The sequence below is a fragment of the Tigriopus californicus genome, chromosome 1 (assembly GCF_007210705.1).
Source record: "Tigriopus californicus strain San Diego chromosome 1, Tcal_SD_v2.1, whole genome shotgun sequence".
NCBI classification, from domain to species: domain Eukaryota; kingdom Metazoa; phylum Arthropoda; class Copepoda; order Harpacticoida; family Harpacticidae; genus Tigriopus; species Tigriopus californicus.
The window spans coordinates 12,723,696-12,735,313 of record NC_081440.1 but is presented as its reverse complement, the minus strand read 5'-3'; the positions used below and the strand labels follow the sequence as shown (position 1 = coordinate 12,735,313).

General features: G+C 42.5%; 3 protein-coding genes across 3 annotated transcripts in view; 1 reads left to right on the top strand and 2 right to left on the bottom strand.

The window, feature by feature from the left end:
* Nucleotides 1-556: 556 nt before the first annotated feature.
* On the bottom strand, nt 557-1,381 carry LOC131886436 (isochorismatase domain-containing protein 2A-like). Its single transcript, XM_059234771.1, has one exon. The coding sequence runs from the start codon at nt 1,260-1,262 to the stop codon at nt 648-650; it is 615 nt and encodes a 204-aa protein (XP_059090754.1). The 5' UTR covers nt 1,263-1,381; the 3' UTR covers nt 557-647.
* A 282-nt stretch (nt 1,382-1,663) lies between these two features.
* LOC131886370 (serine/arginine repetitive matrix protein 1-like) lies at nt 1,664-8,277 on the top strand. Its single transcript, XM_059234676.1, has 7 exons — nt 1,664-1,859; nt 2,252-2,464; nt 2,529-2,771; nt 3,056-3,190; nt 3,266-6,240; nt 6,347-6,523; nt 7,976-8,277. Exons 1-5 carry the CDS (start codon nt 1,789-1,791, stop codon nt 5,841-5,843), a joined length of 3,240 nt encoding a protein of 1,079 aa, XP_059090659.1. The 5' UTR covers nt 1,664-1,788; the 3' UTR covers nt 5,844-6,240; nt 6,347-6,523; nt 7,976-8,277.
* Nucleotides 8,278-8,999: 722 nt separating this feature from the next.
* Nucleotides 9,000-11,618, bottom strand: part of LOC131886445 (small ribosomal subunit protein uS8A) — a 41,004-nt gene continuing 38,385 nt past the window's right edge. Inside the window, exons 2-4 of the mRNA XM_059234785.1 lie at nt 9,910-9,936; nt 9,415-9,722; nt 9,000-9,153 (exon numbers count right to left, since the gene is read on the bottom strand). Of these exons, the coding sequence (XP_059090768.1) occupies nt 9,060-9,153; nt 9,415-9,713 (393 nt within the window). The 5' untranslated portion in view covers nt 9,714-9,722; nt 9,910-9,936 and the 3' untranslated portion in view covers nt 9,000-9,059. The remainder of the gene's footprint in view (nt 9,154-9,414; nt 9,723-9,909; nt 9,937-11,618) is intronic.

Below are 11,618 nucleotides of genomic sequence, written 5' to 3'. Positions count from 1 at the left end.
GGCTAGAACAGGCGACATTTTTTGAGTTTATTCATTTCTTTGATGAAAGGTTGTGTACCGATAAAGGCCTGCCATGTGTCTTTGAGTTTGCCATTTGGTCAAAAGTGACTGCTTTCCTTCATGAATAATTTTGCACAACTTTAAAGAAGAAGGAATAGGTGTGATTTTTTTTAATTATTTTAAAAGGACAGAAAATATATGGCAAATCCTCAATCGAGGTAAGGAATGTTGTGAAAGTGTTCCTTCCAAATATTCCACATTTTTTACGCTTTTGTTTCCCCCCCCCCAAAAAACAACCCAATTTTTTGACCATACAACTTATCAAGTGCATTATGTTGTTGTTTGCGGCACTGAGGGAAAAGAAATAATAGGTCTTGGTTCACACAACATATACAAATCATTTAGCTCCCAAAAACATCATGCCATTCAGCTCTTAATTTATCATGTAATTGGAGGAAAGCAGAAGAGTTGGTAGACATTTTTTGAAGCTAAAAATCCAGGACAGAGCTACGCGATACTCTTCAACTACCAACAAGAAGATATTCAATGCAACTGCTTTGCAGCATAGAAATATAGCTATTTAGTCTACGACGATTGAATTGCTGGATGTATAAAAATAAAACCAGAGCCTGTTACATTTGACGTTGTCACATTTTGAGCAGCCCAGTGTCCGGCGCGGGGTTGTATACCAATTTTTGCAAGGCCTTGAACTTGGGATGGGCTGAATCCGCGGTCAAGCCCAAGATCACACACTCACTAGTGGTCAAGAAAGCTCCCATGTCCCGAAGTCGCTCAAAGGCGTACTTCCTATCAGTCATGCTTCTGGAAGAGCAACAATCAACCAAGACATGAACCTCCACATCCCGTTCCAAAAGATCCAACGTCGTGTGAAGTATGCAAGCATGGGTCTCAATCCCACACAGGATCACAGACTTGGTCACGTTTTGCTCTTGGCTTAACTGCGACATCAAATTCGGAATGACCATGGAGAAGCAGGTCTTTTCGAATGGTTTCAAGCCGTACTTGGCAATTTCCAACTCTGGGACAGTGCGACCCAATCCCTTGGGATATTGTTCAGTGACTAGTGCGGGCATGCTCATGGTCTTAGCCGCATGTAGGACCCGATTCGAGTTATGGACCACTTCGTCAAAGTAGGAAATCATGGGCCTGAACTTCTCTTGCATGTCACAGAGAAATAAGGCCGAAGTTGAGGCTGAGATTCGGCCCAAGCCTCGCCTGACCGAGTGTCCAGCTATGCTCATCTTGGATATGATGCTCCGACAATGATTTTGGGCACGACAAGGCCTTCTTAGTAATTAGTGTGTTACAAGCCGATTTTTTTGGTACGACGATAGTCAAAGTGTGACTGTCAAAGTATTTGAAAACATTTGACAGCGCAATCGGTAGGTGGGATAAAACATATGATGACTGACTTAGATTCTGAAAGTCGCAGACAGGGTTGATCTGGTTTCTTGTTGCCTCATGATTCATTGATGATTTATCCACGTTTTAGCTGACAAGAAAACGGCTTTGGTTAAGTGAAAATGCAGCAAACTATATCTCAAATCAGTCACTTTCTTTGTTCAGAGTAAAGTGACGGATTTTGATTGGCCAAAAGTCCAGGTGACCACTTTTGGCTCGTCCAATCCGAGCCTGTTTGGAAGAGCCCTTTACTCAGCCAAAAACAGTACGGGACATGGATGATTGCTCAGTGTGGTTTTAAGGTTTGCCCGAATGCCATCAGGACGGGAACGAATTGACGTGGAAGGGGGAAAATTGGTTTGAATCATGTCTACTCTAAAGGACGATGAAGAATATATTTTTGACCATCGCATGGGTATGCGATTGAGAAAACCCAAGTAAGTTATTTCCCTTAGAATGATGCTAATTCCTTAGTTGAATGTTATTGGTCTCTATCTTTAACACGCCTTAACTGCAGAAAATGTCGCACGGGTAAGTCTACTTGATGCTTCAAAGATATATTTTTGATAATTCCGTGGTCTCATGCCTTTAATGAGTCTCCAATAGCTCGCGATGAAACGGAATCCAAAAAGGGCTTTGGATTAGGTCAAAACGAAAAAAAAAAATATCATGCCAAGGTTTGATTACCAAAAAAGTGTCATCCGATATTCATATGCATTAACGGTGCTCTTCATAAGTGTTTCCTGAAATTCAATACCTCATATGATGAGAAAAAGCTCAGGAGTCCGTACCACAAAAGTGAAGATCATATTTATTTCATTCTTTTTAGAGTTCCAGTGGAAACGTCTAAAGGCGACATTCCGAAAGCCAAAGAGCTAAAGGATGGAATTCGTCAAAAGGTGATCAGCAGCGTGAGTGCCAAGAAAATCTTCGAAGACTATGATTGTAATCGCATCGAGGAAAAGATCCAAGATCTTTTTGATCAAGTGGAGACGGGTGAATTCCGTCGTAGCACTATCGAAAAGACACCTCTCCGAACAAGGTATTTTTATCATTATCCTTTCGTATAGGATCCATATGGAGATTGCATTTGATTACGATTTCAGACTCATCTTTGGAGAGGGGTTCATGTACGGTCATCAATTAAACAATCCTGGTGCCAGGAATGCCAAGCTCTATCCCAAAGATGAAGTGGACCCCATTCCCGCGTGGATGATGGATTCGATAGTGCGACCCATTGTTCAAGTGGGGATCATTCCGAAAGATTTCGTGAACTCGGTCGTGATTACAGAATATTTGCCAGGAGCATGCTTGACTTCACATATAGAGCCTTCGCATATTTTTGACAGGTAAATATGCAATGAGAAAGATACAACTTGTACGATGTATTCGCCCACATGTTCACACAGGGGCTAGGCAGAGCTTTTAAACAAATATAAAACGTTTCAGTTGATTTTTAGGGGGTTCAGTAGCTCTGAAGGTGAGTTCACTTCGAGGAGAAAGTCGATTCGACACGTTATTTTTTTCTTTCTTTTAGATTCTTTTAGCACAATATTCTCAGCCCCTTATTGAGAGTGAGAGTGTCTGTAGAAAAAGAAAGCGTTCATCATACCTTTTCTTCTTCATTCCTTAGGCCCATAATCACGACATCGTTTGTGAGTAATACAGAAATTAGTTTTGGGTGCAAGTTCACTTACGAAGAGCCATCGAAGGCCAGTGAACCCGTGGCCACGGTCCCTGTCGTTCGTGGAAGCGTTCTGGGCATTGGGTATGTCTGAATGAAAGCCTTTGCCTTGATTAAGGAACACGCAGGACAATCTAGAGTTTCTTCCATTGATTTTAGTGGGTATGCGGCCAATCAAATCTCGCATTGCATTCGCAAAACCCAGGCGGACGCCCGACGGGTTGTCATCGTCCTCAAAAGCGTCTTGCCAAACGCTCCCAGACTCACCTACGAAGAATTGGATAAGATTCGAGACGCACAAGGTGATTCGTCAGACACGGCCTTGAGTTGTCCAGAAGACACGCCCGTTCGAGACGAACCAAAGACTCAGTCTCGTTCCAAGGCTCGAGGTCGATCTCGATCCCGGTCTCGGTCTCGATCTCGGTCTCGATCTCGGTCTCGATCCCGGTCTCGATCCCGGTCTCGATCTAGGTCCTTTGACTCATCTGCATCTCAATCGTCGTATTCGGATTCATCAACGAACTCTTTTGGTAACCGATACGGATATCGACGACCAAGATCACGAACGCCCCGAAGGTCATCTTACTCAAGATCCTATCGAAGAAGTCGTTCTTGGTCACGATCCAGACGAGGATCACTTCGATACACCTCGTCCAGCTTATCTTCCAGGTCCAGATCACGATCAAGGTCAAGATCCAGATCAAAGTCCAGATCTAGATCAAAATCTAGATCCAGATCCAGATCCAGAGGATCCTATCGAAGATCTCGACGTTCGCGTTCTAGCTCGTCTTCGTCGTCGCGTGAGAGGCATCAAAGGAAATCAAGCCCAAGCAACCATTATCGGACGAATAAAACCTTTGGTCGAAAAACCAATCCATATCAACCTCGCCCCGGTCAAAGAAAGCTCAATGGCAGAAGAAACCTGGTTGAAAAGCCCCCAGCATCACCGGGTGATGGGTCCTCTTCATCGGCAGAAATCATAGAGGAAATATTTCCCACCAAGTATAAGCCTCTCACAAAACCGTTGGAAGATCGCGAAACAATCATTAATAGGGCATTGAAAACGCTCGCCAAAAATGAAAGATATTTGCTCAAGAAAAATAAGGCTAAGACGCCGCCCCAAAGCTCGATTCACGTCAAGAATATGGTGGAGCATAAAATCAAAATTAGCTTGCAGCGAAATCAAAAACCCGAGCCGGATTCCAGTAGTAGCTTTACGGGGAGCGATCTCTTAACTCCCAAGCCACTGACCTTGAAGGAAAGACTCATGGCCTTTGAAGAAAAAGAGCAGCTTTGTAGCAAGGCCATCTCCACCACCAAACCCGAGGCAATAAGCCCAAGCCCCAAACTTGAGACCAAATCTCCAGTTCTTCAACCTGAGACTACCTGTTCCTCTCCTCCCCATGCGATAAAAAGTCCTTCACCAATGATTGAGACCACTTGTCCAAGTCCTCCAACGGAGCCCACGTGTCCCAGTCCCCAAGTTGCGCCCCGAACTTCCAGCCCACAAGCTGAGGAATTGCCCAATGTGCTACAAGCCAGCAGTGACGATCAGGAGTGCCCTTCTCCTCCAGAGAGCCCGGACCTTTACCAGATAGCTTTATGCTCCATAACCAGAGAGCCGGAATCTCGCGTCCCAACTCCCGGAACTCCAAGTTTTGACATTTATCGAACCGACGATGACGAGGACTACGGGGACGAGGAAGAAGAAGAGGAAGAAGAACCCCAGCCCATGCCACCTGAAAATCAAAACCTCCCGCCTCTGGAAGAGGAAGAAGATCGGTTGCCCCTCATTCTACCAAACGACACGGACGACTCCACGCCCCTAATCGCCGCCTTGGCCGATTCCTACAAAATCAATACCATGAAGATCATGAGGCGGATTGAGAACTCGAACCGAACTGGCGAAAGCGACGACAACTCCCGCGATCAGTTGCACAAACGGCTGAATCTGGTGGATCTTAAGCAAGAACCGCAACCCACTGAGAACACAGTAATGGATCAATGCCTCACTGATGAGGAAGACTCCAAAGAAATGGTTCAATCCCAAATTAAGAGAATGCAGAAATCGCATGAAAAGCCTGTCGAGACCGAGGATGATATTGAAAAGATTCTACGGGAATACAAGCTTGATTTGGAGTATGAGAAGATCTTAAGTGAGATTCACGAGTTGAAACAAAAGTTGAAACAACAAAAAGCGCGGGCAAGAGCCATTCGGATTAAGCGCTACAGTGTTGCCAATGGACATTTGCCGACAAAAAATCAGAAATCGAGATTGGACTCGTCAGCCTTCATACAACGTAAAGGAAAACGGTCCAAGCGGAAGGAAAAAGAGGCTCGTCTAAGGGCTAAATTAAAGTCACGATTACGTCGTGAAGTCACTAAAATAAGACCCTTGGATGAACGTGATTCTAGTGAGGCAGAATTGGAGGTCAGGCGCTCGAGCAAGATATCTAAAAAGCAAGGGCTCAAAATGAAGTACGGCACATCCGATGGGACCACTTCAGAATCCGATGATTTCAACGACGACATTACCCTTACCGGCCGACGATCGAAAAGGATGAAATTGCATCGCTTTAATTTTGAGCCTTCAAATAGTGAAGATGATAATATTTTTGAGTCCTGCTCAGAAGCTCAAGATAAGAAATCGGTGCCGAATGTCACCGATTCCTCTACCCGATTAGTTCGCATAAAGGAAGAAGTACCCGACGAAGTACCCTGTGTAGACGTGGAATGATATCTTTCTATATATGGTTTGTACACAATGTGATCAAAATAGAGTATCTTTAAATATCAAAACCAGAGCGATCTTGTTGCAGTAAATAAGTATCCCCGCTTACTGATCATGTCCATTTTTTACAATACATTGCTTTGTTCTCAATGCCAGGTGTATGTCATACAAATTGCAAACTTATCTACTGGAAATAAAGATACCGTCACCCTTGGCCTTACAAGTGGCCTTCGATGTTTGGTTACCTCCTTTCTCCACTTCCTTGGTCTTCCTCTGTGTTAGGCATGTTAGCTGTTCCAGGTCACGAGGTCTCGACAGGGCCTTTTTTCAAGTAAGCTGCTTCGTCTGTTTGGTCCTCTCCGCCAAAGAGGACGACCATGAACGGGCCTATCTCTCCCAAAGGGTAAGTATCTCAGTTTAATTGCACGTTCAAGTACGAGAAGGATTTTCTGCATTGAATACTCGAGAACACTAAGATATGCATTTAAGATCAATGTTTTATTCTCTAGATTGCTGGAACGTCAGTCACGACCAATTTCCAATTGACGACTGCCAATCTTTTTCTTGTTCAAAAATGGCTCTGCAGGAATGATGGGCGAAGAAAGATCAGTCTTCTGCTCAAAACCAGCCATTAGGTTGTTTCCACAAACCACTAGCTTTAAGGATCTTTATTCTATCACATAAAAGTAAGTAAGATGCCTCATAATAAAATCAACGTCTTATAACTTTACAACACACACATCCAAACTGAAGGCCAACACAACGTAAAGGCATATAAATATATGGCTTTTAGATTATTTAATATATTTTAGATAGTTTGAATTAAGAACAAGCTCGTGTATATTTCACTAAAGTACACAACATACTTCACTCAAACTCCTTGTCTCCTTCCTTTTGCTTTTGATCGTTAAGCTCATTGCTTTCAAAATTAGTAGCTTAATCCCTTCAAATTGTCCTCATGAGGGCGAATTCACGAAAACAGTTTTTACTTAAAACCAACCCCATGTGAAGAGGAAGATCAAGGGAAATTGTAGTGCAGCACCCTGATTTTGCGCATTTTGTGAAGGGAGAATTTAGACAAACATCACATCGCACCGTGATCCAATTAAATTTTCAACTATCGAGCGAGTTCGGCTACAGAGCTTAACAAAATGTCATTTTTGGTGTAGGTTTGTCCCTGGCAGTATCGTGGCTCAATATCAGAATACATAGATAAAAAAGTCAAGTGCCCATTCCAGGTTGGCCGAGATGTTAGGGCGGTTTTACACTACGATGGAAAACCAGGATTGAATCCGGTTTGAGGATTGAAGTGAGGCTAGTACTGGGGCGAGTCCAGCAGAGGACTGGAGTCTTTCACTGTACTCAAGCCAAACAAAAAGACTCATATTGTGAAAATTGAACCAAAGAATGAGATTTTTTTCGCAAGCCGGAGTTGAGTCTCATGGAAAGGACTCGCCCTAGCACTAGTCCGACTTCCATCCTCAAATCGTATTCAATCCTGGTTTTCCATCCTAGTGTGAAGCCGCCCTTAGTCTAGACTCTCATTCCACAAAATGCCCAAAATCTGGGTGCTTCATTTTTCCTCAAATTTCCTTCCCTTCATATGGCAAATTTATTAAGGATTAAGATCTAATTAATGCCCCAAAGCGAAGGAGAGAACTGAAAGTGTGTTGAAATGGTGTTATGGGATTTTAGGATCTTTACATGCTCCCCACAGGAAAGTAATGCTTTGATTCCTTATTTTCAAGAAGTGCCCCTTTCAAAATACGACTATTAAGGCCTTGGGTTGAAGAAGTGGAAACTGCATACTGAACTGGAAACATGAGTAAAGGATGTTTCAATAGCATTAGAAATGCAAAGGGGTCCTTTCGCGGAGAAGTTATGACTTTCGTTTCATTTGGCTCATGTCGAGTCCGAGAGTAGATTAGCACTAATGAAAACAAAGCTTTCACTGTAATGGCCCACTTAGACACAAATATCAACTATACATTTCAAACATCGTATTGATTAGGTCTCTTTCGATGCAGTATTAAGATGACACTAGCTCTAATTTGTAGCCCTTTGATCTGAATCAGGTACAAGCAGTGTTTAAATAAAATTCAAGCAGCGCCTTGCAATGACCACTCCTCTCATTTCAGATACTCGGGATGTGTATTGAAGAAAACCACGTAGTTAGGCTTCACAATTGCTTGCATAATTCAATTTCATGTCTTACAACCCTTCTTCCAGTTCACGACCTTTGCTAACCGCTCACAATTTTTGCACAATTCATGCCCCTAGAAATATTTCAAGTGGGGCATGTCACCATCTAGGAGAGTAGAAATGAAATGTTCATTGAACCCCTTTTATCACTGAATGATACGGAACAGCCATGCCAACTAATGTCAATGCAATAAGGATTTAATTTGAAATAAATGCCATTTTCGGTTTAAGTCATGTTTATTGTCTCTTAATTCACATAATTCATGTAGATTCTTACCTGAAACAGAAAGTAGGAAACATAAGACCAACTGGTAAATAATTGGTAAGTATGGGTTATTCAAAGAGCATATCAGAAAAGATTAAGCCTTGTATATTGAGCAGCAAGTTGTATCATACAGAAATTTGTCATCAGGATAAAAAAGACCCAAGAAAACCAAAACGCAGAATTACCTGTGGAGAATTGTCACGGGGTAGTAGTGTTGAAGGATTCCTTCCATCAAAGGCTGAAATTGAAACATCACAATATGAATGACGTGCAAGAAGAAATAAATTCATTCCTAAAACGGGTGATATCTCAGGCCTATCATTGAACAATCACAGAAAATCAAGCAAAAAGCTCAAAATGCATCATCATAGTCGAGTCTGTTCATGATTGTAAGAACGGAAGTCAACTCACCTTTAATAAGATGATCGTTGTTCCGTGTTCAAATTGATACTCTGTCTCGTCTGAAAGCACACCTAGCTAAATGAATTGGCCAACAAAAGAATACGTTTACCCAAGAACATGTGATACCTTCCCACTTCAAAGACAACAGGAGAGGAGGTCCCAGACCTGGTCTGCATTCTTGCCACCAATCTTGTGATTATCTTGGTTTGTTTCATCCGTCATTGGAAATGAGGATGAAACAGCAGTGGCAAGGTATGCATGTCCTTGGGGTAGAGCGAAGACACGTGGTTGAGTTTAGTTTCCAGGCTTTATTGGCCATCATAAGTTTGAGTGGCAGCAACAAGGTAATCGAATCAGAAGAAGAATCCTAGGATCTTGCCACCAAGATGCTTGCGACGGGCTTCTTCGTGGTCCATGATTCCTCCTGAGGTAGTCACCACAATGAATCTGAAAAGTGATGACAAAATAACTAACCACCCAAGCACTTAATTTAGTTTTCACATAAGCCATATAGTTGCAGTTGTCGCGTATATTTACGGCACATTGATCCCAATAGTGTGGGCCGATGCTTCCTATATCGCATTTCCTCTCCTCCAAGAATTGAAATTCAGAATTTCTGGCACTCGCCTGGGTCACGAATGGACGATCAGGGAGCGTGGCGAAATGGAGGGACTACAAAACAAATGAAAACCCCAAAATCATTCTTACCCAAACTGTCTGGACGGGAGGAGATTGTTGGTCCACTTCTCAATTTCTCGAATCCCCACGTCGAATCTGGGCGAGATGACGCCGCATTTGTTGAGACGACCAGTCAAATTGACCACAATCTTGCCGCCACGATGATCATCCACGATTTCGAACTCGCCGATGTATCCGTGCTTCATCATGACAGTCAGGAACCTGACCACCACCTTCGAGTTGGGTCGGAGGAGCACCTGACGCTTGCCTCGTTTTTCGGCATTGTTAATGGATTTTAAGGCCGCAGCCAGTGAGTTCATCAACACCATGGTGAAGGTCTGCAATCAAAGTTCGAACACCACTTTCAGTAAAAACACCAATTACGAAAGCGGTTAAAGCTAGCCAAGAGGGTTGAGGGTCGGGTAAAAGGCAGCAGAATGCTTTCAGAGGACATGGGTACAATGATGCATGATAATGAGAGGAGAGATGAAACAGATTTTGGGGGATTTTCCCGAGAGCACTTACCTATGCGTGCGTTCGCGGCCACGGCAAAGTAGAAAGAGGGTGAAGAAACGGAAACGATCGATAAGCTGAACTTAGAGCACCATTCAGACAGGGTGACTACTTATCAATAACATCGATTGTTTAGCATTAAAGTTCGAATGCGTGATATTGGGTGCCCGAGAAACCAGGAAAAGGCGGTATGGTTTTAGGCACTACACTGTTCAAAGATAATCGGTATCTTTTTAAAAGTAAAGTAAGCCACTCTGGCCAGGGCTGCCAATTAAACAACGGCTTGATTCATGAACCTATAATCGCGGATATTTTGGTAAGTGATTTACGAAAGTTGATGGAGAGCTTGATCTAGTCAGACATGAGCTTCTATAAGTCAAGCTCATTTTTTGCATTTCATGAGGGTCTAGAGAATAATTTGACGCGCTTCTAACTTTTAACATTGGATCAAAAGTGCCCCTGATTGTCACATAAAGGCAGCTGATCACCCAAACAGGAAGTTTGTAAAGTCAGCAGAATGTATTCCAAACAAATCTCAAACTGAGCGCCAACGAGGATAGTATCAAGCCCTGTGCGTGCGCCTCTTTGAATCATATCGTTGGGATTTTTTTCCCAAGTTTCGTAAACTTTTTGCCGGATTATAGTAGTTGGTCCAGGTCACATTTCAATGTAAAATAGTTCATTCGACATGTTGTCCCGACACATAGACTGGGGTTGTCGCGAATGCCCTTATATCTGATGCTCAAAGCAAAGAAGCTAGCTAAAAAATCCATAATAAACAGGCCACAATATTGCAAGTGTTACTAACGGTAATGTAAGGAGATTATGCTTTTGATATTTTTCCTGTGACTATGTTAGAGTTTCCCCCAACATCTTACTTGAGTGGGAGACTACCCCAAATGTGACACAGATTCTCATTGTAAGGCAAAAGATGCAAATCATTGTCCATTTTCCAGCTTTCATGCATATTTGAGTTGTTTCACCTTATTTTCACTTTTATTTGCATTATCAGCAACATTTCACTAAACAATAATTTGAATTGTCTTTTAGCACTTTTTTTCAAGTAAAAATACTGGTTACGAAATCATCAAATCAACTGTCACACCACTGTCTGGCTGTTATCCACTCTTGGCCATGAAATGCCAAGTCATGTTCTAGTCATCAATTCTAGTCATCTTTGCTGTAATATCACCTTCTAGGCAACTATTTTCTCCCTTTGATCTTTTTAAATGCTTATCCTCATTACCTTTTGGTATATGATTATTAGAGTTGGGGGGAAAATGCAATGGCATATTTCGCATATTAAGGGTTACTTCCGGCACCGAGCTTTGAACCCGCAGCACCTAGGGAGAGGTTTCTTGCCTTATTAATGCTGCCTCTTAGACTGCTCGGCTACACCAGCTCCTTTAATGCAATAATTGACTAAACTGCATATTCTTGCATATTTCCCAATCTACCAATTTTCTTTGAGCGTCTTGAATGGTTTTGGGGACAGAGTACTTTAAATCAACTAAGAAGATGCCAGCTCCTATTCTTGGGAGGTCGTGGACTTACTTTTCAATACAGAAGAGGAACTAAAACAAAAGTACACGTCGCATTATCAAAGAAAATTTGTTTTTAAGGTTTTAAAAACTGAGTTGCTAAAGTTGAAGATTCACAATTCAAAAACATCAAAGTGGTTTACAAGGGCTTCTCCAGCTAAAAAAACACATTTTCTATGC